The 27,229-nt window shown below is 45.0% G+C and overlaps 3 protein-coding genes across 7 annotated transcripts in view; 1 reads left to right on the forward strand and 2 right to left on the reverse strand.

Annotated features, from left to right (window-relative positions):
* The window catches only part of GTF3C5 (general transcription factor IIIC subunit 5), a 19,610-nt gene extending 15,594 nt beyond the window's left edge, over nt 1-4,016 (reverse strand). Inside the window, exon 1 of the mRNA XM_070955838.1 lies at nt 2,605-4,016. The gene's annotated coding sequence lies outside the window, so the exon portion shown is untranslated. The remainder of the gene's footprint in view (nt 1-2,604) is intronic.
* On the reverse strand, nt 1,378-12,574 carry GFI1B (growth factor independent 1B transcriptional repressor). 4 transcript variants are annotated; one of them, XM_070955841.1, is made up of 8 exons: nt 12,438-12,574; nt 12,032-12,076; nt 8,051-8,209; nt 7,325-7,474; nt 6,327-6,565; nt 4,973-5,110; nt 4,056-4,221; nt 1,378-2,552 (listed from the first exon to the last, which is right to left on the reverse strand). In XM_070955841.1, the coding sequence occupies exons 3-8, from the start codon at nt 8,166-8,168 to the stop codon at nt 2,374-2,376; spliced, it is 990 nt and encodes a 329-aa protein (XP_070811942.1). In that variant the 5' UTR covers nt 8,169-8,209; nt 12,032-12,076; nt 12,438-12,574; the 3' UTR covers nt 1,378-2,373. The 4 variants fall into 4 exon arrangements, with proteins under 4 accessions (XP_070811942.1, XP_070811941.1, XP_070811943.1 ...); XM_070955840.1 differs by lacking the exon at nt 12,032-12,076; XM_070955842.1 differs by lacking the exons at nt 12,032-12,076; nt 12,438-12,574 and adding an exon at nt 11,888-12,024.
* A 1,874-nt stretch (nt 12,575-14,448) lies between these two features.
* The window catches only part of TSC1 (TSC complex subunit 1), a 32,145-nt gene continuing 19,364 nt past the window's right edge, over nt 14,449-27,229 (forward strand). The window contains exons 1-9 of one of the 2 annotated variants that reach the window (XM_070955852.1): nt 14,449-14,522; nt 20,220-20,287; nt 21,152-21,345; nt 21,884-21,987; nt 22,199-22,351; nt 23,475-23,619; nt 24,417-24,571; nt 25,618-25,691; nt 25,841-26,019. In XM_070955852.1, the coding sequence (XP_070811953.1) occupies nt 21,240-21,345; nt 21,884-21,987; nt 22,199-22,351; nt 23,475-23,619; nt 24,417-24,571; nt 25,618-25,691; nt 25,841-26,019 (916 nt within the window). In that variant the 5' untranslated portion in view covers nt 14,449-14,522; nt 20,220-20,287; nt 21,152-21,239. Of the gene's footprint in view, nt 14,523-14,679; nt 14,763-20,219; nt 20,288-21,151; nt 21,346-21,883; nt 21,988-22,198; nt 22,352-23,474; nt 23,620-24,416; nt 24,572-25,617; nt 25,692-25,840; nt 26,020-27,229 lie in introns of those variants that run through there. The other variant, XM_070955851.1, reaches the window with a different exon arrangement.

Raw genomic sequence — 27,229 nt, forward strand, 5'->3', positions numbered from 1 at the left:
GGAACGAAGGAAAATATGTCAGGCCCCCCTGTCCTTCTCCACCCTCAAAAATCTTCCACTGGATTGAAGGTTCATACATGGGAACCCACGCACTTCTCCTTTCTCAAAAGAAAGCATGCAAATTCGACTCCCACCTCCAACAACACTTCTTTGTCGTTCGCCTCCCTTAACAGTTTCCCCCTCCCACCCCACCCCACAGCATTTGACTGACAGTTAACCAAGACCCGAAGCCGATGCCAAAATCTCATCCAAGCGGGAGCCGCAGAGAAAACCAGTTCTCCGAACTCGGCTTCTCTTGCGCAACGCCTCCCGGCCTCCGACAGCTATCTTTGGATGGCCTGCTTTGGTTAGCAAATCAGGGTCATGCAAAGTGATGGCCGGAAAAACAATGTGTGTGAGTCTTTTGTGTATTTACTGTTATCCCGTTCCCCTCTCTTCCCCTAACAAGCTGTAATAGCAATAGCCACAGCCCTTAGACTTATATACCGCTTCATAGTGCTTTTACAGCCCTCTCTAAGCGGTTTACAGAATCAGTCTCTTGCCCCCAACAATCTGGGTCCTCATTTTACCCACCTCGGAAGGAAGGAAGGCTGAGGGAGGGAGGGAAGAAAGGAGGGAGGAAGGAAAGAAGGAATGGAGGGAGGAAAGGAAGGAAGGAAGGAGGGAGGGAGGAAGGAATCAATAGCACTTATATACCGCTTCACAATCCTTTTACAGCCCTCTCTGAGCAGTTTACAGAGTCAGCCTCTCGCCCCCCAACAATCTGGGTCCTCGTTTTACCCACCTCGGAAGGACGGGAGGCTGAGTCAACCTTGAGCCGGTCAGGATCGAACTCCTGGCAATTGGCAGAGTTACCCTGCGATATGGCATTCTAATCACGGGAGGGAGGGAGGGAGGGAGGGAGGCAAGGTGAAAGGAAGGAAGGAAGGAAGGAAGGAAGGAAGAGAGGGAGGAGAATGAGAGGGAGGGAGGAAATAAGGAAGGAGGAAGGGAGGGAAGGAAGGAAGGAAGGAAGGAGGGAGGGAGGGAGGGAGGCAGGCAGGCAGGCAGGGAGGAAGGAGGGAGGGAGGGAAGGAAGGAAGGAAGGAAGGAGAATGAGGGAGGGAGGGAAGGAAGGAAGATAAGGAAGGAATAGCAATAGCACTTAGACTTATATACCGCTTCACAGTACTTTCCAGCCCTCTCTAAGCGGTTTACAGAGTCAGCCTTTTGACCCCAACAAGAGCTCTACAGTGCGAAGACATCTATTATGCCGTGTTAACCTGCATTAGGGCCCCATGTATTGTCTGAATATGTCCTGGGGTTTCAAACTCTTTCACCAATGCCAAAGGAGGTTTCATGACTCAAATTTTATTTCTTAACAGCATTTATTGACGTCCAATTTTTTTTTATTTTTTTTTCAGGAAACAGAGATTCAAACAGAGGCAAAAATCTTGATACCTTTGCACAATGGATCATGTAAATTATGGATAGCGATGGAAATATCCATGAACAACAGATCCTTTGTCTCCCACCACGGAAACCTGTTGTCTGATTTGTTTTTTATGGGTTGTTTTGCAGATTTGCCTTGCCTATTCAACCCGGTGACTTCTCCTAAACCCTTTCCCTTAACTTAGCCTTCTAATCCGAACATCGTTGCATTGCAAAGCCCAAAAAAAGACAGTATATCCAGATTCTTTCGCCCCCCCCTTCTTTTTCTCTCTCTCTATCTCACTTTCTTTCTTTTCTCTCTCGCTTTCTCTCTCTCTTGCTTTCTCTCTTGCTTGCTTTCTCTTTCTCTCTTTCTCTCTCTCTCTTGCTTTCTCTTTCTCTCTTTCTTGCTTTCTCTTTCTCTCTTGCTTTCTCTTTTTCTCTCTCTTGCTTGCTTTCTCTCTCTCTCTCTTTCTTGCCTTCTCTCTCTCTTGCTTTCTCTCTCTCTCTTTCTCTCTCTCTCTCTCTCTTTCTTTCTCTTTCTCTCCTTCTCCCTCTCCCTCTCTCTCGCTCTCTCCTTCTCCCTCTCTCAAACCCTTGCTCCTTTTTACTCCATGTATCTGCTTGGTGAAAGAGAAAGGGAAAAAAAGTAATCTTTCTTAAAGGCGTTATTATTATTATTATTATTATTATTATTATTATTATTATTATTATTATTATTTTTCTACCATTCTTAACCCAACGGGGCTTTTTATGGGCTTTCACAGTTGTAGATTCAATCGGAGATCTACCCCAGCGGGTGGCGCCAAGGCCCAAAGTAGGCGGGATCAGAAGCAAAACGGGTGCCGCTAAAAGCCGAAGTGGGTGGGATTTAACCATCTGGGGCCAAGGACTGCCTACAGCTCTCGGGCTGCAGGTTCCCGACCATCCTCCACCGCTTATTCCGCGATAGGAATTCCCCCTTCACTTGAGGCTGTGCTGGCTCTCTCGGTGACGCCGCAGATCCACCTTGCGTTGAAAACCCCTCCCGCACAGCTCGCAGGTGAAAGGTTTGAAGCCGCTGTGTTTGCGGCTGTGGGTGATGAGGTTGGAGCTTTGGCTGAAGGCTTTGCCACACACCTGGCATTTGTGCGGCTTTTCCCCTGGGCCAGAACAGAGAAAAAGGAACGTTAAGGACGAAAAATCCAGTCTCACCTTCTTAGATCACAACTGGTCCTCCTTGCCCGTTTCGGTCCAGCCGGGCTTTAAACCAGGGTGGTCAATTCGCTGGCATTACAGTCAGCGAAATCAGCAGACACACAGGAAAGTCCTGGAGTTACGACGGTTCGTTTAGTGACTGTTCGAAGTGATAATGGCATTGGGGAAAAAAGGGATAATAATAATAACTGCTACTTTAATAGTAATAGTAACAGAGTTGGAAGGGGCCTTGGAGCTCTTCCTACTAGGAATAATAGATCCGAGGTAGCGCAGTGGTTAGAGTGCAGTACTGCAGCTACTTCAGCTGACTGCTAGTTCAGCAGATCAGCGGATCAAATCTCACCGGCTCAAGGTTGACTCAGCCTTCCATCCTTCCGAGGTGGGTAAAATGAGGACCCAAATTGTTGGGGGGCAATATGCTATTTAGTGTACTGTCTTTGGTGTAAGCCGCCCAGAGTCCTCGGAGAGTGGGCGGCATAGAAATATGACTAATAATAATAATAATAATCCAAAAATTGAGAAATTTTTGCAATACCTAATACTTCACTTACTGACGGCAGCAAGGATTACCCTGGCACAAAGTGGTGGAAACAAAATAATATACCACCAGAGGAAATAGTAAATTAGGAAAAATTTACAATGTGCAGAAATGGATAAAACGACAATGGAACTTAAGGAAAGAGAAGATTTTCGGACTATTATAGAGTGTGGAACAAATTCTACAAACGGTTAGAAAAAAGAAATCTAAATAAGGATTGGGAAATTTGAGTTAATATCGCTGAAACAAAGAACTATATGTTACTCATTATTGTTAATCTTATAGTATTGATTGGAGGCAAGTTGTTCCACTGATTAATTGTCCTGTCAGGAAATTCCTCCTTAGTTCTAAGTTGCTTCTCTCCTTGATGAGTTTCCATCTGTTGCTTCTTGTCCTGCGTTCAGGTGCTTTGGAGAATAGCTTGACTGCCTCTTCTTTGGGGCAGCCCCCAAGATATTGGAAGACTCCTATCATGTCTCCCCTAGTCCTTCTTTTCATTAAACTAGAGATACCCAGTTCCTGCAACCGTTCTTCTTTATATGTTTTAGCCTTCAGACCCCTAATCCTCTTTGTTGCTCTTCTCTGCACTCTTTCTACAGTCTCCATGTCTTTTTGACATCGTGGCGACCAAAAGCGAATGCAATATTCCACGTGTGGCCTTATAAAGTGGTATTAACACTTCACGTGATCTTGATTCTATCCCTCTGTTTATGCAGCCCAGAACTGTGTTGGCTTTTTTGGCAGCCAAAAAATGGTGCTCGTAAAGTCGAAGGACTGGCCGCAAAGACGTCGTTCCTCGGAAGAAAGGCGCTCCTTAACGCTGAGGGGGGGGCGGTTGGGAGACCCTCCCTCAAAGGCTTTGCACAGCCCATCCCTGGTATGGAAACCCTCCCCAGCTCCTCCCGCTCACCTGTGTGAATGTAGGTGTGTTTCTTCATATCCGACTTCTGATGGAAACGTTTCCCGCAGTATTGGCAGGGGTACGGACGGGTGTCGGAGTGGATCAGCAGGTGAGTAGACAAAGTGGACGAGCGTTTGAACGTCTTTCCGCACATTTTGCACTCGAAGCTTTTCTCCTGGGGATCAGGACAGCATGGGGGGGGGGGGGGAGAGGGGGAGGGGTTTGAGGAACCTGCTGGATTTCACCCCTGCTCAAACCCCACTCCTTTCTAGCACTGATGATGTTACCTAGCTGGGTCAGGAAACATCTGCGAGAAAACCACCAAGCTCAGAGAACACCAAGGGCCCTACAGTTCTCTTCCTCCTCCTCCTCCTGTATTCTACAGACCCCACTCCCTCCTAGCACTGATGATGTTATCTAGCTGGGTCACGAAACGTCTGCAAGAAAACCACCAAGCTGGGCCCCACAGTTCTCCTCCTCCTCCTCCTTCCTCTTCCTCTTCTTCTTCTTCTCCTCCTCCTCTTCCTTCTTCCTCTTCCTTTTTTCCTCCTCCTCCTCTCCACACATCCTTCTAGCACTGATAATGTTACCTAGCTGGGTCAAGAAACGTCTGCAAGAAAACCACCAAGCTCAGATAGGACCAAGGGCCCTACAGTTCTCTTCCTCCTCCTCCTCTTCCTCCTGTATTCTACAGACCCCACTCCCTCCTAGAACACCAAGGATATCCTTCCTTTCACCCTGAGCTACAAATATTCTCCTTTATCGGTATTGGTGTTATAAACCCAATGATAGATAGATATTTTAATGGCGGTATTTATTCGACAAGGCCGGCGAGCAGGATCTGGGCACACAAGCCACAAGTTTTATCCAGGAGATTTTTATTTTTATTTTTTTTTCCCCTCCACTCTCCGGGCTTCCAGACTGACCTGAGAGTGGATGTTGGTGTGTTGCTCCAAACTGACAGCGTGCCCAAACGTTTTCCCACAAACGCTGCAAGCAAAAGGCCGGGTGCCGCTGTGGGATCGTCGAACATGGACCTCCAGCCCGTGTGGGGTAGAGAATATCTAGAAAGCAAAGGCGTACGGGCAGTCGAAACTCACATTTATGATGGTCGCAGGGTCCCCCAGTTTAGCAGGAACAGAGTTGGAAGGGACCTTGGGAGGTCATCTAGTCCAACCCCCTGTGACCTGTTCTAGGGATTCGAACTGCCGAACTGCCGACCTTTCTGATCGACAAGCTCGGCGTCTTAGTCGCTGAGCCAGAGTCGTGTGATCCCCTTTTACGGCTTTCTGACAAGCAAAAATCAAAGGGGGGGGGGACAAGCCAGATTCGCTTAACAACCGTGTTCCTAACTGAACAACGGCAGTGATTCACTTAGCGACTGTGGTGAAAAAAGCCGTAAAATGGGACAGAATTCACTTAACAAATGTTTCGCTTAGCAACATTAATTTCGGGCTCCATTGCAGTCGTAGGCTGAGGACTACCTGTACATTCCTATGTCTATTTACCCATGTTGTAGGACTGTAGTATTACTACTACTATTATTATTATTATCCTTCTTATCTTCTCTACTAACCCTTATTATTCTCTACTAACCCTTGGTATCCTTATTATGATTATTATTATTACTCTGTTGCTTTACATGTACACTGAGAGCTTTTGCACCGGAGACAAACTCCTTGTGCACACTGAGAGCTTTTGCACCGGAGACAAACTCCTTGTGCTCACTGAGAGCTTTTGCACCGGAGACAACCTCCTTGTGCACACTGAGAGCTTTTGCACCGGAGACAACTTTCTTGTGCACACAGAGAGCTTTTGCACCGTAGACAAACTCCTTGTGCACACTGAGAGCTTTTGCACCAGAGACAACTATCTTGTGCACACAGAGAGCTTTTGCACCGGAGACAAACTCCTTGTGTACACTGAGAGCTTTTGCACCAGAGACAACTTCCTTGTGCACACTGAGAGCTTTTGCACCGGAGACAACTTCCTTGTGCACACTACGAGCTTTTGCACCGGAGACAACTTCCTTGTGTGTCTAATCACACTTAGCCGAATAAAATATTCAATTCCAGTGGTTCTCAACCTTTGCTTCATTACGGGCCCTTTTAAATTCCTTTTGTGGCCCCGGACCATGATAACAACCCCCACCCCCGCCCCCCAAGACTTAACTCAAGATTTAAAGCATAATGTTTCTTCAAGTCCTCGCGGTGCCCCTGTGACCACCTCAGGTTGAGAACCAGCTTTTCTCTTCTGTTCCGAGTCCTCCGAGCAACTCACTTTGTTGCATATGACACAGTGGTAGGTCTCCAATTCAGGCGAGAACGGCATGCTGTAATCGAGAGGCAGGTCGGAAGCAGGAAGGATCGGGGTGCCGTACAGATGAATGGAGTGCTCCAGCATGGTGGAAGTCATTGATCTGTAGCCAAACGGAGGGCGGAAGGCGTTCCAGGCAAAACTGGGGTTGTAGAACGCGGAAGCGCTCGCCTCTTGAGGTTTTAAAGCCGGGACGGGCACCTCTGAGACAACAGAAAAGGAGCATCAGGGAACATCAAAGGGGTTTCTAACAGGGGGTGAAATGCTACCTGTTTGCTCCAGTTCGGGAAAACTGGTAGCAGCAGCGGTAGCATGTGGTTCGGCGAACTGGTAGCGGCGGAAGCGTGAGGCTCCGCCCACAGCCTGGATGTCGTTACTTCCTGATTTTAACCTGTTTTTGACCCTCTGCGCGTGAAGAGGCGATCGCGCATGAAAGCGCATGCACAAAGAGAACCGGTAGTAAAGCCGGTTACAACCCACCACTGCCTTCTAGTACTGATGATGTTCCCTAGTTGGGTCATTAAACAGAGCCCACGGTTCAGTCCTGAGCTACAAATACTCTCTTCTATCGATAACCTTTTTTCCTATTGCTTCACTGGTGTGGGTTACAAGGAATATTGTCGGTGTGCATTGCAAGGAAGGTTGTTTCGTTGGGTGTCAACCACAAATATTCCTTTATTGCAGGGGTGAAATCCAGCAGGTTCTGGAGAACCGGTAGCAGAAATTTTGAGTAGTTCGGAGAACCGGCAAATACCGCCTCTGGCTGGCCACAGGAGTGGGGTGGGAATGGGAGTTTTGCAATATCCTTCCTCTGGAGTGGGTGGAAATGGAGATTTTGCAGTATCCTTCCCCTGCCACACCCACCAAGCCACGCCCACAGAACCGGTAGTAAAAAAAAAAAATTCACCACTGCTTTATTGGGTGTGAGGGACTGCCTGAAAACCCAGCAAAGAATTGCTCACCTGGATTTGGTGCTGTCAGTGTTATACTCTGAACAGGAAAATGTTCTTCCTTGTCCTTCTGGAGCTCCTGTTCTTCTTTTGGAGAACAGCATGGTGGACTATCTGCCTGGAAGGCCTTGCTGTCTTCCGGGATGCTGTCATCAGAAATAACTGTAATATCAAGAAGAGAAGGAGGAGGAGGAAGAGAAGGAGGAAAAGAGGAGGAAGAGAAGGAGGAAAAGAGGAGGAAGAGGAGGAGGAGGAAGAAGAGGAGAGGAAGAGGAGGAGAAAGAAAAGGAGGAGAAGAAGAGGAGGAGGAGGAGAAAGAGAAGGAGGAGGAAGAGAAGGAGGAGGAGGAAGAAGAGAAGGAAGAGAAGGAGGAGAAGAAGAGGAGGAAGAGGAGGAGGAGGAAGAGAAGGAGGAGGAGGAAAGAGAAGGGAAGGAAAGGAAAGGTAGAAGACAATGTCCTTAAATTGTACTAAAATATCCCTAAGGAACAATTGTGGAGATAAGTGCATTTCTCACAAAAGCTGAGTTCCGTGGTTTAATTGTGGCTTAAGAAACGTGTCCTCCCAACGGAATATTTTGGGACGGGGCTTCCTTCGCATTTGTTGAAATGGGGTATCAGGACCAGCCAAAAGATAAGAAATTTGCACAAAAGCAGAAGAGGTGGAAAAGAAGAGGTTTATTCTGTGTACATCCGGCAACTTTTTCCAGATTTCTGGGTGGGGAAATTATCCAACCTACCGTCGGAGAAGGACGCTGAGGTGCCCGTATCCCACCTTGGCACCAGGATGCTGTCATCGACGGCACGATGATGGTATGAATGAACCTTCCTGTTTTTCACTAAGAATGAACGTGGCATCTCCCGTTCACCTCGGGATCAGAGATCCCAAAAAAGGTGGGCTGTAAAAGAGGAGGAGGAACGGAGGAGATTTATCAATTTGTCTTCCATCTCTCTCTCTCTCTCTCTCTCCAACCTGCCTCTAAAATCTTTGCACCTTCTTCTGAAGGGGCCGTTGATATCTTCACAGGTCGTTCTCGACTTACAACCATTTGTTTAGCGACCGATATTACAACGGCACTGAATAGAGTGACTTATGACCGTTTTTCACACTTAACGACCGTTGCAGCATTCCCCCCCCCCGCGGTCACGTGATCAAAATTCAGATGCTTGGGGGAAACTGACTCATATTTATGACGGTTGCAGCATCCCCTTTTGCAACCGAGTCCCTAACTTAACAAGTGCAGGGATTCGCTTAACGATAACGGCGGCAAGAATGGTCGTAAAACGGGACAAAACTCCCTTAATAACTGTATTGCTTAGCAGTGGAAATGTTGGCTCAGTTGTGGCCGTAGGTTGATTTGAGGACTATCTGTATTTCCTCCGAACCGTTTGGCACAATCTATGCAAAACGGTAATAAACTGGAAAGTAATAAAAGCATTTGCTTATTTGCATGAATGTTTGTGTTTTCCCTTACGGTGCATGAAACGACACAGATATAATTCTAGTGTCTGTTGCCGAAGTAAATACAGCCTCGATTTTAGCTTTTGGATATATATATATATATATATATATATATATATATATATATATATATATATATTTCCCAGATTTGTTAAAGGAGGACGGCTACAGGAAAACCTAGCTGAACGTAGCTCTTCTCTGAACAAACCCTGGTGAAAGAAACCATGATTTAAAGATGCCATCCCAGCCAGATCTGAAAGTGAGAAGCAGCGTGGGAAGAATATGCTGTCACCAAACTTTGATAAGTAGAAATTTATCATCGACAAGCGGTCACCCACTTGTCTGATAAGCAATGATATTAATTGAATGAATTCCCACCCTTCTTCGGAAGATAGATACACACAAACATATAAACAGAGGGATAGAATCAAGATCACGTGAAGTGTTAATGCCACTTTATAAGGCCTTGGTAAGGCCACGCTTGGAATCCTGCATCCAGTTTTGGTCGCTACGATGAAAAAAAGACGTGGAGACTCTAGAAAGAGTGCAGAGAAGAGCAACAAAGATGATTAGGGGACTGGAGGCTAAAACCTATGAAGAACGGTTGCAGGAATTGGGTATGTCTAGTTTGATGAAAAGAAGGACTAGGGGAGACATGGTAACTGTGTTCCAATATCTCAAGGGTTGCCACAAAGAAGAGGGAGTCAAGCTGTTCTCCAAAGCACCTGAGGGCAGGACAAGAAGCAATGGGTGGAAACTAATCAAGGAGAGAAGCAACTTAGAACTAAGGAGAAGTTTCCTGACAGTTACAACAATTCATCAGTGGAAAAAACTTGCCTCCAGAAGTTGTGAATGCTCCAACACTGGAAGTTTTAAAGATGCTGGATAACCATTTGTCTGAAGTGGTATTTCGGAGGTCCAATCAACCCACCGCGTCATTTTGCGGGATATTCTATTTTGCAGTTTTCCAATTCCAGCCTCCAATCCTCAAAAATATTTAACTCTTCCAGCCCAAGTCCCTTTTCCGGAGTGTTGGAGGCCAAGCTCCAACCTCATGTCCTCAAGACACAGCGACGTTTTATCACTCCTTCTCCATATGCTTATCTCGGCTTTTCCTCCCCTTCCCCCCACCCCAAGAAACTTTAAAATTCACAGTCGGTTTTTTTGCATGCGTTTTTAATTTTAGAGCAAAAGCTGCATATTGGCCAATCTTGAAACATACCAGCTAGTTTTGCCAGCGAGTGAACTGAGAAAGCTAGCTAGGAAAACGTGATGCTCTCTGAGCTTGGTGGTCTTCTTGTAGACGTTTAATTACCAAACTAGGTAACATAATCAGTGCATTTGGTAATGAACCACCAAGCTCAGAGAGCACCAAGGACCCCACGGTCACTTTCCTCCACTCCACAAACCGCACTCCCTTCCAGCACTGATGATGTTATCTAGTTTGGTAATGAAACTTCAGCTGGTGAAACTGCATTCTTTATTAAGATTTACTTAGGAGTAAGAACCATTTGGTCTAAACACAATTTCGATTTTTAAATGGAAAGACATAAAAGTTCTTGGTTAGTTCTTCTCCCTTGCTTTGTGTGCACGCCGTGAAGCTATACGAGTTTAAACCATGTTTGATTTAATTAAACAGTTAAGCAATGCAGACATCAGCCTAAGATGGTAGCCTTCAATCAAACAACCTCATTCTTGGTTTAAGGAGACAGTCTACTCCTCTAACTTTTCTAAGATAGGAAGGCAAGAGATTTTCTGGAACCGAAGCCAAAATTTAGGAAAATTCAAGATGTTGCATTGCAGAAATGGAAGACAAGTTTGTAAGGAATTCTGTGCAGTTAAAGCCACAGCTTGGATTTCTGCAAAACTGCCTTCACACAACACCAAGATATTACCAAATTCTTGCATATAAACCCAACATTTGTATAGTTTAGTACAACACGTGAGTGCAGTTTGGTGCAAATAAGCAATCCGTTGCTGGTTCTTCAAATTTCATTTTTAATGATGTGTAAAGAGGTTTGTTGTTTCCATAACACTGAATGGTGATTGCTCTTCCCTTTATCTCCTATTTATTTATTTATTTATTTATTTAGCGTGTGGCCTTAACTCCCTAACTCTTATACCAAATGTTATTAAAATCTCTTAAAGCGGACGCTTGTTAAAAACCCTCCCATTTTCTTCACTCTTCATTCATTCGTTTCTTATATTTTATTAGCCTGACTTGGTGTTTGCAATCTGTTTTGACTTTCACTTCTGCATTTTGGATTCCTTGCGGTAAGAATGCCCTAAGATTCATTCATTAGGAATAAACTGGGTAGTGCAAAAATTTTTTTTTTTTTTGCACTACCCAGTTTATTCCTAATGAATGCTTCAAGAATTTTTCATCCACCTTGGTTTGACATGCAAAGAATACAGAAATAATAATAAGGAGATGCAAAAAACTAAATGTAACCCCACCCAAAGTGGCAACATTTATCAGATTTCAACTGCCTTGCACAAACACGCTTTAAAAAGAAGCTTTCATGAATCCTTCTGTTATATATATTTAGGAGAAATACGGGTAGATATATGCATTTTCTTATTAAATTCGCTTCTTCGGGGGTACCTGTTAATGAACCAAATAGGCTCAGAGTTCCATATTTTATGCTAAATCATTAAAGCAAACAAAAAATCAAGAATAAAATTTATTAAATTTAAACCTAGGTTCTGGGATTAATGCAACAGTTGGATATAGCAAAATTAACTGCAAAGCTGGCTCAGTGCAATGGTTAGGCGTAGCAAAAGTAACTGTAAGTCTCTTGGCAGTAGTACATACTTTTAAAAACAAACACACTATAAATGTAAATAAACTATAGATGTAAATCATAATAAATAAACTCCTAAAAGATTTCTCTCCCTCTCAGAAAAATTTAAACCAGAAATAATAATAATGATAATCTAAAGTGAAGCTATCAGATTTTGAGCTGCAGAAATCCAGGTATGCTATAGAAAACTTGACTCTCTAGCTATCTCTTCATAATTGCAATTTTTCACAATTCCTGGCTTATGATGCCAGATTTAAGGCTTTTTTTTTAAAAAAAATCCAATTTACAAGCCAGGTTACTTTGCTACATACGCTTAAGACTCCTTCGTCCAATTCCGTCTTTCCAGCGATCACCCAATGTTAGCCAAGTTATCAATGGCACAATATTCATTTGTTTGTTCAAAGCATTTTCCCATCTTCTGCTCCTTCCTTGCAAAGGCTCCCAAAGCAACTCACCAAAGAATGAAAATTAATTTTCATCAAGGGATGCTCACAGAACTTCTTAAAAAGTTTAAAAAAAAAATTGGAGGGAGACAAAGAGAGAGAGAATGTGTGTGTGAGAAAGAATGTGAGAGAGAGAAAGTGTGAGAGAGAGACAGATGACAGATAATGTGAGAGAAAGAGAGAAAGGAGAGGGAGAGAGAGAGAGAGAGAGAGAGAGGGAGGGGGAGAGAGAGAGAGAGAGAGAGAGAGAGAGAGAGAGAGAGAGATTAAACTATTCAGGAAAAATAAAAACCCCATTGCCTAATTGCATAAATTGTTCCTGCATTCTTAAATTCCTAATTGATCATCATTTGCAAGAAGAGGAAAATGCAGGAAAATTTAATATTTTTTTAAAAACTGCTTTGACAAGGGAAATCACCTGCTTGGAGGGAGGTTGCAGAAGTTTAGCCTTGAAAGTTGTCTCCCAGGGTGGAGTGTGATGGTTCAGGGCTCCCTTAGCTGGCTTGTGTGTCTCTAGGTTTTCCACCCTCCTGTTATCTACCAAGGGTTGATCCCTTTCTCTGGTTGTTCTCCCTCTCCCTCTCTCTCCCTCTCCCCACTGGGCCCTGCATTCCCCTCCCTGATTTTTCAATCAGATTATTCGTGTCAAAATCTGGCCCCAGCCAATAAGAGAGTCAAACCCCGGAGAGCATTTGCTTATCAAAACAAGCCAGACTTCGAACATTTTTGCATTGCTCAATTGCAGAAACCCAGAAGTAAGTTGTCAAAGCCTTCTAACGCAGATTATTCGGTGCTTGGCTGTTTTGGGGGAGTGTTCTTTTGAGATTACCGATTTTTTTTTTTTCCGGAAAAAAAAAGAGAAAAAGAAAGAGGAAAATAATCATATCCACAACCTGCAAATGTTGGAAAAAGCTGCAAAGCGAACCTTTGTTTTTTGATCTAGCTGTAAGATGCATCAAGGAATAAAACTACTGTATTTATTTATATTTAGAACATAGAACATCGTAGAGTAACAGAGTTGGAAGGGACTTTAGAGATCTTCTAGTCCAACCCGCTGCTCGAGGAGGAGATCCTATTATACCATTTCAGATAGTTCTGAAATATCTATATTGTTTCAAATATACCTATAATAACTACCCTGTTTCCCCCAAAATAAGACGTCCCCTGATAATAAGCTCAATCGGGCTTTTGAGCGCAGGGCAATAAGGCCAGGCGCTTATTTCAGGGTTCAAAAAAATATAAGACAGGGTCTTATTTTTGGGAAAACACAGTACCTGAAATACCCTATAACATTTCAGAGGATTCATTTATATTTTTCGTGTTTCTAAACTGCCCGTTTCTCTTAAGGAGGGGCTCTTGTACCTCCGTACAGGTAGACCTTGATTTATGACCACAATTGACCCCAAAATTTCTGTTGTTAAGTGAGACATTGGTAATTCAGATAGTTGGCCACTGGCATGTGGTTAACAATGGGAATTTAGAAAGCGACTAACAACAAGTCCTTGCCTTTACGACCGTAAGATGACTGACAAGCAGCAAAAATGTGACACAACCACAGGTTCTGACTTCAAACACGGGTCGTAAGCAGCTTTGGGAAGGACCATTGTTAACTTGAACCGGTCATGAATCGGTTGTAAATCAAGGATTATCTGTAATTTCTTTAGACAGGACATTCATTACAAGTTGTGTGAACCTGATAATAATGCAGGTTTAGAGTTTAGCACCGGACGATCGTTATGAGGATTGTAAAAAACCCTTAAATCAATCAATCCTGGCAACTTTGGAGATGGGTGCATGCCATCTGGGGGGATTCTGGGAATTCAAAACATCCCAGCACTGCTTCAAATGACCTCTGGGGGCAGCAAAGGAAAAAAGAAATTATATATATGAAGTACTGCTGCCCTCTCGTGGCCATCAGAGATTTGCAACCCAGATCTGTTTATTTAAAGGAGGAGAATTGTGATGTGGTGCTGAATTTGAACTCGGAACCCAGGGATAATGCTTTTAGCGGGTGGAAAGTGGGTTCCTTTCTCCAAAGGAAGAGAAAGGGGAACAGTTGCATGCCAAGGTTGCATGGGTCCTTTTTCCTTGCATTCTTCTCCATGGGTCGTGGGGGGGTGGGGGGGGGCTGTGGCTGATGGGGGTTGTTGTAGTTCCCCAAAGAACGCTTTAAGAAGAAGAAGAAAAAAAAAACACCATTCCAGCAGGCCCGGTTGCCACCAGCAACCAGGTGGGCGTGGCTCGGAATCCTCTCGCCCCGCCCCGCCCCTTGTTTACCACCCCGCAAGCCTCTCCGCCGCGTCACGTGACCCTCCTCCTCCTCCTCCTTCCCCCTCCTCCTTCTCCCTGCCGGGACTTCTTCTCGGCCTCCCCCTCGGCATCACGAGAGACTCTTTCCCCCCTCTCTCATCTCTCCGCTTGATCCTTCCGCGCCTTCAGCCCGGGGTGACGCGGGGGGGGAGGCGACCCCTCCGAAGCCGCTTCCTCGGGACCGTGGAGAAGGGTGAGGAGACCCCCGCGCGTGTGTGTGTGTGTGGGGGGGGGGAGAAAAGAATCGCGGCGAGGTGTGGGGGGGGGGTGGGACTATTTTTTTTTACTTCTTATCTCCGGGGCGGGGCTGGGCGCGGAGGGATCCGCGCGCGGCGCCCGGAGGGTGGCAGGGCCAAGATGGCGGCGCCCTGTGGGTTAGAAGAGGCTTGAGCGGTAAACAGCTGAGGGGCGGAGGAGAAGGACGAGGAAGGGGGTGAGTCCCCGCCGCCGGGGAAAGGGCCTCCGCGCGGCGAAGAAAGCGAGGAGGAGAGCCCGAGAGGAGGCAGGGGAGCTGTGGGGCGGGGCGACTGCGGGGGGGGGGCACGGGGGGGGGCTGGTCCCTGTGGGGCTGAGGGACGCTGCTATGAGGCGGCGGGGGGGCTGCTAGGCCGGGCCTTCTCCTCAGGGTGGGTCGTGGTGGGGAAGGGGCTCCCTTTGCAGGGAAGGCCTCGCTGGGTCTCTCTTTTTTTTTTTGACGGGGGGGGGAAACAAGGGTTTTTTTTAATCCCCTTTTTAATTCATATCCGCTTTATGGGATTCATTGGGCTGGTCCAATGAATTTCCCCTCCCCCCCCCCTCATTAACCCCCCTCATATAATTCTTATTAAAATTAAAACGACGAGCGAGCCCAGGTCGTGCAGCTAAATTTGGAAAAAATAAAATAAAATAAATAATAATGAACGTCCTTAATCCCGCCAATGTAATTTTATGCGGGGCGTTTTACATTAATTACGTCCATTTGCGATAGGTAGGGTCTAAGCCAGGGTCGCTCTTTTGGCCTCATGGGAGTTTTAAAGGAAAGGGGCTTGGAGGGGGCGGTTATATATTGTTAGTATATATTAGGATGCGATATGCTACGTATTTATATACCCCTGGCGTTCATGATATGTGTTATCTCTAAGGTCACTGGTTACATTAAAAGAATTATATGCAGAAGGGCTGGGTGGGAGATTTTATATATCTATTTATATATCTATTTTATATCTATATCTATATCTCTCTATAATTTATCTATCTATCTATCTATCTATCTATCTATCTATCTATCTATCTATCTATACTTTGTATATATGACTTTGTATAAATATACAAAAATATGAAGGCTATTGCTTAACGCATTGTAAGCCGCCCTGAGTCTCCGGAGAAGGGCGGCATATAAATCAAATAAAAGATAGATAGATAGATAGATAGATAGATAGATAGATAGATAGATAGAAAGAAAATAGATAGAAAGATCTATCAATAGATAGAGAGATCTATCTATAGATAGATAGATCTATCTGTATATGTTTATGTTTATATATTTATATATCCACACACACACATATACATATACATACATGTGTATCTATCTATCTGTCTATCTATCTCTATCTAAAAGTGTTTTTTCTGTCGAAGCACCTGGTTTACCCCAATACGGGAGGGAGCATACTTCCAATCTAAGTAAGAGTATGACTAGCTGATGAGAGCTAAATAGCTTGAAATAGATCTATACTAGTCTCCCTTCTTTATCAGCAAATATAAATTTGATTCTCTCTCCCTCTCTCTCTCTCTCTCTCTCTCTCTATATATATATATATGTGTATATATAATATTTTGCCTATATATATATATATATATATATATATAATATAAATGCATGCATATCTCATATATGTGTGTATATATATTCACTGAACTATGACTGTATAAAGATCTTGATTTACGTAGGAAAAACCTGGCTGAGAGAAAAATACACATGACCTACGAAAAGAGAATATATATGTATACACACACACACACACACACATACATACATACATACACACATACACATTTATATACATTTATATTATATACCTTATAAATACATAGGATCACTAGTTACATTCATAGAATTATGTGCAGAGTTAATGAAAGGGGCTGGATAATGTATGTAATCCAAGGGGCTGGGGGGGTGGGGTTGGGGTGAAGGATTGGACCCCTTTTCATAAACCAGCAATCATGGTTGGGTGGGGTTGAAGTCCAAATTGGGGGAGGGATTTCTCTTGGAGCCTGCTTTTTTAGGCATCTGAATGGGTGCAGGTTTTTTTTTTTACCAGATTATTTTTTTAAAAAAGAGAGAAAGAGACAAATCATCCTGAGTAGATGATTTGGGATGAGCTGGGTGAAAATGGGGAGGGGCAAAGGTCAGGTTTGGGAAGGAGTGGCAAAGAAGGGGGGGTTGGAAGAAATGCAGGACCTGGGGAAGACAAACCCCCCCCCTCCCAATAAATGGCAGAACAATTCCCCTTTGAAGGATATTTCTAGGACATCTTTGCTTTTAACTCGAAGGGGGAGGAGAGGTATGCAATCAAGGTTGGGCAGGAAGGAGGGGTAAAAAAGGTGTTGATTGGTTTTTATTGCATATAAAATACATTTTTTTTTAATGCAATACATTCAAAATGGAGCTTTGTGGGTTTGTCTTTGTGAAGCTCTGAGCTTCAGGCTTGTCTGGGTCCCCACGCTGGTGTCCTCCAGCTATTGCAGAATAAAGTAGGTAAAATGACTTGGGTGATGGTTTGTTTGGTTTTTTTTGCAGAATGCAGAAGGTGAGTTAAAGAGATCTGTGTAAAAAGCCATAGCTAAATTACAAACGGCCCTACTACTGTTGTTCCATCCATCTTTGTTGCAGTAACTGGCAGTGGGGTGTGTGTGTGTAGAAGAAAGACGAAGGACTTAAAGAGGAACTCTTTAACCCTAAAACAAGACAAGGCCAGCTAGGCTTCATAAATTAATTCCACTCTTGGATTATATGCTATTTCCTCCCCCTGGAAACTGGCTATTCAAATGTTTTCTTGATCTAAACCTGGAGAGGCATTAGTAGCCACATTTAAGACACTTAAAGTCCAATAATTTGGTTTTTCCACCCTTCTTCTTACCAGCTATGGATGGCTATCTATCAGGATTCCTTTAATTTGGTGGCCTTTCCAACTATTGACTTCTCCCTGCCCCTGTGTGGTTTGTCTGTTACTTATTTAAAAGGCAAGACAGATTGTTTTGCCTAAATAGAACTTCAGTTTATTAATATAGAACCCCTTTTTTCCTTTAAAAAAAAAAAAAAACACATACCTTCTTTCTTTTGGAAAATAATCATGTTGGTGGATCCAGGAGAGCTAGCTTCATGGAGGCTTTTATTTAAAAAGGCCATTTTAATTTTCATTTGAATTCTTTCTCTAGCACATGCTACTGCTTCTAGGTGAAATGGTCTAGTTATCTACAGTTTGTATGCATGTCTGACTTAGATGCGAGAGGAAAACTCATCTAGGCTAAGGCCTTGAGCTTACAAAGCTCTCTAAATTCTTAAGGTCCTGAAGAGTACTGACTTGTTTTTTTTTTAATCCTAATTCCGTCAAAATTGTTCTTTTGAAATGGAATAATTTATGTTATTTTTTTATTATGTCTTACATTACGTCTTGATCCAACCCAAATCCTACTACTGGTCAGCCCCGGAAAAAAATCTCATTTTAAGTGATGGGCAATAATATTACTAATTTTAAAAGCCTTGACCTGTTTTTAGAATGTTTGCCATGTGATCAAGTTGGCAGGAATTGGCTCTGTTCTCTCTCTCTCTCTCTCTTTGTGTGTATGTGAGTTCAGCTGCTGGGTCCTTATGTGGTTTGTTGAACCCTATTTTCCTGTTGTGTATGAAGTTTACAAAGAAAGATACTTTTGCTTAAGTTGTTTTTTTTTGTTTAAAGCTACCTTTATAAATGCACTTTGCAGTTAGCAACAGAGTAGCAAGTGACTGCTTCTAAACTGTGTTTGCAAATTGGGAGAAGAAAAAACAAACAAGACCTGGAAATAGATACTCAAATTGTGTAATCGATTATTTGGAGTTCAAAACAAGTTCCTCTCCCGACTGCAGGTCTGTTGTATGCTTTTTTTTTTTTAAGAAACCAGCATGGCTAAACCACCACCTTTCCCTCCCAAACAAACAATTTCAGAACTTTTACTGACTTCTAAAAGCTGAAGATTGCACAGAGGGAAGGAAGCAATCAAGCTAGGAACCCCTTTCACATGTTCATTCAAAATAAATCGTATTTATGAGTTGGATGTTGGCTTCCAAGCTTCTCTTTGAAACGCTACAGAAGGAGAGATTTAAGAGCTGTGCATATCTGTAGTATATGCAACTTGTAATGACTTAGATGTCAGCAAGCATTTGTGACAGTACAGCTGGTCCACGACTTACAACAATTGAGCCCAAAATTTCTGTTGTTAAGTGAGGTATTTATTAAGTGAGCTTTGCCCCCCCCCCCCCCGTTTTACGACCTCTCTTGCCTCAGTTGCTAAGTGAATCAATGCAGCTGTGAATCTGGCTTCCCCATTGACTGGACTTGTGAGAAGGTCGCAAGAGAGGATCACGTGACGACAACCCCCCCAGTTGCCCAGATGCAACTTAAAAACAGTTTTTTTTAGAGCAAACATTCCCCTCCCCCCCACAAGTTTGGTAGTTCCACAGCCAGCATGGCCGTTGAGTGAGGATTCTGGGAGTTGAAGTTTAGAATTGCCAAGTTGGAAACTCTGCTTTAGGGCAGTGCCAGCCTCTGGCCTGTTATAGGCAAAGAGTCAGGTGGAGCAGAAAATCTAGAGCATGCCAAGGAAGATGGTTATAGGCATATTGGCCCATTGGGTGCCAAGTTGGTGACTCCCAAGACTAGTACAGAAAGTGCTGGTCCTCGCAATATCTTGTTTGCACTCATTTTCTTGTTCTAAAGAAGAAATTCAAGCATACGAATACGGTTAAATTCGATCTTCCCATATTCTTCGCTTGATCTTTGCTGTAATTTAAAATATTACAGATTGATACATGGCTAGATTTTTTTCCCCCGGCATGATTCTTTTTCAGTTGTCTGTTTGGTTATATAGATTGGCTGATTGGGATAAGACACTGGACCATGACAAAAATTTGTTACAAAGAAAGTGTTCTGTTATACTAACCTTTTTAATTGAGCCTTTCCGATTATAGATAATCCTTACAACCACAATTGGGCCCAAAATGTTCCCTGCTAAGCAAGATAGTTGTTCAGGGAGGTTTTGCTCCTGTTTGCGACCTTCCTTGCCACAGTTGTTAAGTGGATCCTTGCAGTTGTTCAGTTAGCCCCACGGTTGTTAAGCGAATCTGGCTTCCTGTGGGTGCTGCTTGTCAGAAGGTCACAAAAGGGAATCCCCATGACCCTGGGACACTGCAACCGTCATAAATATGAGCCAGTTGCCAAATTTTGACCGCGGATACAGCAACAGTCATAAGTGTGTGGGGGGGGAACGGTCATAGATCACTTTTTTCAGCGCCGTTCTCACTTTGAACGGTCACTAACTGGACTGTCGTAAGTCAAGGACTACCTGTACTTGATCTCTGTTATACAAACATTTGGCCTACAGGCATAATTTGTATTTCACGAGGATTTTGTTCTATAATTCAGAAGTGCAATAGCAGTAGGAGCTCACGTTTTATGCGTTTCTCCCGAGGAAAACATTGGTGAATTGTCCCAGCAAAGACCTGAATATTCCTTAATGGCTTCCAAACAATATTTTAAAAATCAAAACACGCCTAATGTTTTAACGATTATTACAGGTTTCTTTTGCCTTTCCTCTTTTGAGAGATATGTACTCACTGGGTTTTTTTCCTCCTCTTTTTCTTTTTCTTTTCCAGTTCTGTGATCATGAAAAAGCCAGATTGTATAGTGGTGGAAAGGAAGAAACTACTTAGCAGCCAAGCAGGTACATTTCTAACCTCTGTATTTTTATGCATCAACTGAGGTTTTTCTGTCCAGATTTGCAGGCAGGGTGTGGACCGTACAGGTAGTCCTCAACTTGCAACAGTTCATTTAGTGACTATTCAAAATTGCATGGCACTAAAAAAAAAAAAAAAACCCCGTGACTTACAAACGTTTTTCACACAACTGTTGTGGCATCCCCATGGTCAGCTGATCAGAATTCAGACGCTTGGCCACTGACTCATATTTATGACGGTTGCAGTGTCACGGGAGGGGGGGTGGGTCATGTGAGTCCCCTTTTGCGACCACCTGACAAGCAAAGTCAATGGGGGAGCCAGACTCGTTTTCACGACCTTATGACTAACTTAAACAACCACAGTGATTCATTTAAAAACTTTATGGCAAGAAAAATCGTAAAATGGGGCAAAACTCGACACAATAGAAATTTTGGGCTCAATTCTGACTGTAAGTCAGGGGTGGAATCCAGCAGGTTCTGACAGGTTCTGGAGAACCGGTAGCGGAAATTTTGAGCAGTTCAGAGAACCGGAAAATGCCACCTCTCGCTGGCCCAGGAGTGGGGAGGGAATGGGGATTTTGCAGTATCCTTCCCCTAGAGTGGGGAGGGAATGGAGGTTTTGCAATATCCTTCCCCCAGGAGTGGGGAGGGAGGGGAGATTTTGCAATATCCTTCCCCTGCCACGCCCACCAAGCCACGCCCACAGAACCAGCAATAAAAAAAATGGGATTTCACCACTGCTGTAAGTCAAGCACTACTTGCATCGGACGGATTGCCTGGAATTCAGGATCAGTGGGTGATGGGAGAGTCAAAGGGACATTTTTCCAAAATCTATATTTTCTCTTCACCTAGTTTGACAGGAGCACCCATGTAGAACTGGAAGCAACTGTGCCTTGTGTGAACACACTGTCATGCACGTCAGCGCCTAGCGTGAAGCAGGATGTCTCAACAAACAAATATTGGGGAACTTCTCCCCATGTTGGATTCTCCAGTCCTGCCTGTCCTGGAAGATATCATGGCTGTGTTTAGAGACAACCTTGCTTCAGGTGGGTTTTGATGCTGGAGCTCTCTTGCCTTTTGTTCTGGGTGGCCTAAATCACAAGCAGAAGATGTGAGTTCTAGTCCCGCCTTAGCTATGAAAGCTAGCTGAGTGATTTTGGGACAATCACCAGGAGATGGTGTGTTCTAGTCCCACCTTAGGAATGAAAACCAGCTGGGTGACATTAGGCCAATCACCAGGAGAAAGTTACAGTCCTGCCTTTGGCATGAAAGCTAGTTCTGTAACCTTGGGCCAATCACCAGGAGATGGTGAGTTCTAGTCCCACCTTAGGCATGAAAGTTGGCTGGGTGACTTTGGGCCAATTGCTCTTTTCTCAGCACAACACAACCTACCTCACAGGTTTGTTGTTGGGAAAATAAGCGGAGGGAGTCATGTTGGACACGCTCTCTGTCTTATTTTTTAATAAATAAAAGTATTAAAAGATTGCCTATGCGGCTGCTGAAAAAACCAAGTCATTTTGTGCGAGTTGATTTGTGTTTTTTTTGTTGTTGTTGTGGTTCTGTCCGGATGGCGGATCGACACAGATCGTGGGCCCATGCTGGTGAATTCTTTGGTGGATTACTACTTGGAAACCAGCTCCCAACAAGCTTTGCACATCCTAACTGCTGTTCAAGAGCCACATGACAAGGTAAAACGAGAAAAATGATTTGCATCCAGGCGATGGGAGCACTAGTTCCCAGCCATAGTTGGCAAGGAATAAGCCGTTTTGGGTTCAGTTCACATCCACAACGGCCCCAGATCATTTCCCCGTTCAGGAGGCATGACATCATCTAGCCCCCCTGTTTCTGTCCATGGTCCATGCTTTTAATTCCTTCCCTTTTTTAAAATCTTTCCCCCAGCACCTTCTCGATAAAATCAACGAATACATGAGCAAGCCCGCTACCCGTCTCGCCACTCTTTCGCTACTTGGCCACGTGATTAGATGTCAGCCCTCCTGGAAACATAAGCTCCCTCAAGCCCCCGTTCTCCTTTCCCTCCTCAAGTGTCTCAAGGTAAGGGCTTGATGCCGTTATAAATCTCATTGATTACCGTATTTTTCGGAGTATAAGACACACCTTAGTTTTTGGGGAGGAAAATAAGAAAAAAGCTGATTGGCAGGTGGATCAGCCTCCCAGAATACCTCCAATCAGCTGTTCCCAGAGGTGAAGTTTAGCAACAGGTTCCTTGGTTGTGAGCTCTGTGCCTTGCTTATTTTTCTGCCTCTGAAACTCTGTTTCAGAAAAAACTTTTTTTCCTGCCTCTGAAAGCCTCCAAAACAGAGCTTCAGAAAAAAAGCCTCTGAAGCTCTGTTTGGGGGGCTTCTTTTCTTTTCTGAAGCTCTGTTTGGGGGCTTTTTTTCAAAAGCTTCATTTCTGATGCTTTTTTCAGCCTCTGAAACCTCCGTTTGAGAAGCTGGGCAGGGCTACATTCGGAGTATAAGACGCACCCAGATTTTCACCCTCTTTTTTGGGGGGAAAAAGGTGCGTCTTATACTCAGAAAAATACAGTATGTTTGGCTTAGAGGGATAGAGGGAAGTTCTGACATTCAGCTGTTTTCCAATGCCAAAAGAATCTCATGTGTGCATTTTTGTAACCAGGGGCTTGATTTATTGATTACCAAGTCAATGTTGACCCTTAGTGGACACCATAGCTAGCTTTCCTAGACAGCCCTGCTGGTGCAGTGGTTAGAATGCAGCATTGCAGGCTAATTCTGCCCCCTGTCAGGAGTTCAATCCAGACCGGCTCAAGGTTGACTCAGCCTTCCATCCTTCCGAGGTGGGTAAAATGAGGACCCAGATTTTTGGGGGCAAGAGGCTGACTCTAAACTGCTTAGAGAGGGCTGCAAAGCACTATGAAGCAGTATATAAGTCTAAGAGCTATTGCTCTTTTTTGAGGATCTGTCCTCCATCTTCAGATCTTCCAACAATGCTCTTCCTCCACTCGGTTACTGGCTGCTTTCCTCCTTTTTCCCTCCACTTTTCCCCAAGGTTACAGGCTTCGGCCAGGAGACCACATCTATTAGAAATGTGTGCCATTATGTTTCTAAAGTCGCTTATTCCAAACTCATCCTTCCTTGCTCATCCTTGATGTGTCAGCTGCCTATTAATTCCAGACCTTTTTTCCCTTTTATGGCAGACTGACACGGACGTCGTGGTCCTCACAACTGGGGTGCTAGTGTTAATCACGTTGCTACCCATGATCCCTCAGTCTGGGAAGCAGTACCTTCACGACTTTTTTGGCATCTTCGGCCGCCTTTCATCTTGGTACTTGAAGAACCCAGGTGAGATATTGAGAGGGTCCCTCTGGTTTTAGGTAGAATGCTGGCCCATCGCCCATCCATCTCCGAATGAATATTATTAAATGCTTCCTTGGGGTATTGGAGTCTCAGAGAGTCATGAACCAATTAAACTAATTGTCTCCTACAAACTCCACTCCCCTTTCGCTCCTATTTTATTCCCTCTGGGAGGGGCCCTTCACTGTCCACCTGTGGCTTTACTCCTGAGTCGACCCTTGTTCTTTAGCTGTTCCCTTCGTCTGGCAACTCTGCCCATGCGCACACTGGGAACAGGCTCCAGCTGTTTGTCTGCCTCACTGATGTCTGACTCCGAAGGCAGCTGATACCTGTCAGACGGCCCTGGCCTCCTCTCTGCCTCTGACGTAGAGCCCTCATCAGAGCCTTCCCCAGACTCCAGGACTGTCCCATGTTCCTCCCCATCCTCCCCACTGTCCGAATCTGCTACCAGCTCCTACAGCTGCTGAGGGGCCACAACGTAGAGCTTGGAGATGACTTGAAGCCTTCTTAAGATAAGCTTAAGATCCGCTGGCAGGGCACAACACTTCTCTGTGATCATAATCTCTACCTTGCTGTAGACAAGAAGGAAGAAGTTCAAGGAGAATCCCTCAAGAACCTTTATGGAGGCCCTCAAATTTCCTTTTGAGCAAGGGGAGGTCTTACGTTGTTTTCAGAATTGGGCATTGGAGAAGGTGATGGCGAAAGAGAATCGGGGGACCCCCAGGTGTGTAGAGTTGTGCGGGAGGTGATGGGCATGATATGTTTTATGTTGGCTTTCTCCCCAGGCCACGTGGCGGAGATCTACCTGGTCCACCTCCACGCTAGCGTGTACGCCCTCTTTCACCGCCTTTATGGAATGTACCCGTGCAATTTTGTCTCCTTTCTGCGCTCCCACTACAGTATGAAGGAAAACCTGGAGACCTTTGAAGAGGTGGTCAAGGTAACCGAAAGATGGCAGGACCATGCAGGTTGATGGTCTCACTGTCGGAAGTATCACTTAGAGTGTTCTGACCTAGGTTCCCTTAAAAAGCAGGAAGCAGGAATTGTTCCCGGGAAAACCTCTTTTATTTACACAACTGAGAATTCCTTTCATTCACATTCAGCAAGCTTTGTCCAAACAGTTTTTCAAAGGAATATTTATCAACACAGACCTTCTCTCGCTTGGCAAGCTATGTTACTTGTTTCCAAACACACTACAAGACCAAACTTGGCACAGAGTCTCTCAGAGTCACAGAACGAACAAATTATTTCCTGCAAAAGCCCACTTCCTGTTCACTCCTCTTTTGTTTCCTATGGGAGGAGCCAATCACCTCCAAGCTGTGGCTTTACTCCCAAGTCGACCCTGCTTTCGGAGTAGTTCTTGTCTTCTGGCAGCTCTGCACATACGCACACTGGGAACAGACCCCAGCTATTCCTCTGCCTCATTGCTGTCTAGCTCCCTCTCTGCCTCCGACGCAGAGTCCTCATCCGAGCTTTCCCCAGCCCCCAGGAGTGCCCCATGTTCCTCCCCAACCTCCTCACTGCCCGACTGCTGCCAGCTTCACCGGCTGCCGACGGGCCACAACATAGAGCTTGGAGATGGCTTGAAACCTTCTAGCTAGCTTAAGATGAGAACCTTTCTTAAAAGTGACTAGGAGAGAGCAGAGCAGAGGTCCACCCCGTCCAGTGGATTAAATTAATAGAAGGAAAAACTTGAGATGTTTCCTGCAGAAGATCTAAAGCTCTCCCAAGTGGAACAGGGAAGGACTCCCTTTCAGAATCGATCCATGCCAGTCTAGAGTGAAATGGGCCAGGTTTTGGATCTTATGCTTGTCCTGCTCGGCTCAAGTCTCTGGAAATCGGCTCACCTCTTGAATATTGGGAAGGAGCTTGTTCCTTGGGTTGGATAGTCCTCAACGAAACATTCTATGAAACCAAAACGTTGCCCTTCTCCTTGTCTCATGGTGCCTTTGTCCCCGTTATGAGACCTCTTTGCTCTCCTTTCAGCCAATGATGGGCCACGTCCGTATCCATCCGGAGCTGGTGACCGGTTCCAAAGATCATGAGCTGGACCCTCGGAGGTACGTTCGTTCCTCTCTCTGGTAACGGAAGGTTGGGAATCAACACCCTCGTAATCGTTTGGATTATGGGAAGGTTCTCCCTTCAAAATCCGAAGTGGCAAGCCTTCGAGCAGGTGTGGAAACCGGCAGGTGCTTGTGCCTCCCAATAGGTGGAAGAGGCTAGAAACGCACGACGTGGTGATTGAATGTGCCAAAATCTCCCTGGATCCAGCAGAAGCATCCTATGAAGACGGCTACTGCCCAACCTCCCTACAAGCCTGCGCGCACCTATCGCTTCGCCCCGTCGACCCCGACGCCAGCTCTTACCTGATACCCCACAGTAGTCTGGGTAAGAAGCTTTAATCCTCCCAAATGTATTAGGAGGAGGAGGGCTGCAGGGTCCTTGGTGCTCTCTGAGCTTGGTGGTTTTCTTGCAGATGTTTCGTTACACAACTAGGTAACGTGGGAGAAGGGAGAGGAGTGGAATGGAGGTTGTGGAGTGGAGGAGAAGGAGAAGGGTGGAGAAGAGGAGGAGGAAGAGGAGAAGGACGACGACTGTGGGGTCCTTGGTGCTGTGTGAGCTTGGTGGTTTTGTTGCAGACGTTTCATTACCCAACTAGGTAACATTATCAGTGTTAGAAGGGAATGGAGTTCGGAGAGAGGAGGAGTGTAGCGTCCTTGTGCTCTCAGAGCTTACTTGTTTTCTTGGAGATGTTTCATTACCCAACTAGGTAACATTATCAGTGCTAGAAGGGAGTGGGGTGCAGAGAGTGGAAGGGAAGAAAAGAGGAGGACTTGGGGTCCTTAGTGCTCTCTCAGCTTGGTGGTTCTCTTGCCGACATTTCATTAACCCAATTAGATAACGTCATCAGTGCTAGCGTGTGTGGGGTTTGCTTCCTGTGTGTGATTTTCTTCTTCGTAGTTCCTTGCTCAGGGTGTTGTCTTCTGCTTGATGGTTTCTCTGGTGCAAATCCCCGCTTATCTGTATTTAAAAAACGAGCAAGCCCCACGCTCACCAGCACTGATGATGTTCCCTAGCTGGGTCATGAAACGTCTGCCGGGAAACCACCAAGCTCAGAGAGCACCAAGGACCCCACCCTGGGCTCCAAATCATCTCTCCTGTTGAATATTTCTTGCATTAGGCCATGTTCTGTCCCCCTTCCCCACACAGGCAAACACACAACCAGGCACGCCTGCCAAGATTTTATTAAGCAATCAGATAAGAGTTTTGGCAGTAAACTGTGAAATGCCTGCCAAGTCAGTTTTCACTCACAGTCAGCAAGAGAGAGTTTATCCTCAGTCCGGTTCAGTAGCAAAAAGTAATCCACGAAGCAAGAGTTAGCCAAGATCCAATCCAAATATGCACAAGCCAGATTTCAGGTAACGCGATGTGACTCTCAGGTTTTTAACTTTGACCGTCACAAAGCCTGAAGAGCAATCGCACCCACTTTTATTCCTTGTGGGGTGTGGCTCAGTGACTCAGCTCAATCTCTGGCCCTCCCACGCCTCTTCCGTTGCTGCGCACGCTTCTCCCTCCGACGCTGCCTGGGATCAAGCCA

This window comes from Pituophis catenifer, unplaced genomic scaffold (genome assembly GCF_029215685.1).
Source record: "Pituophis catenifer annectens isolate HBS135680 unplaced genomic scaffold, rPitCat1.0.hap2 SCAF_17, whole genome shotgun sequence".
Classification (NCBI taxonomy): Eukaryota; Metazoa; Chordata; class Lepidosauria; order Squamata; family Colubridae; genus Pituophis; species Pituophis catenifer.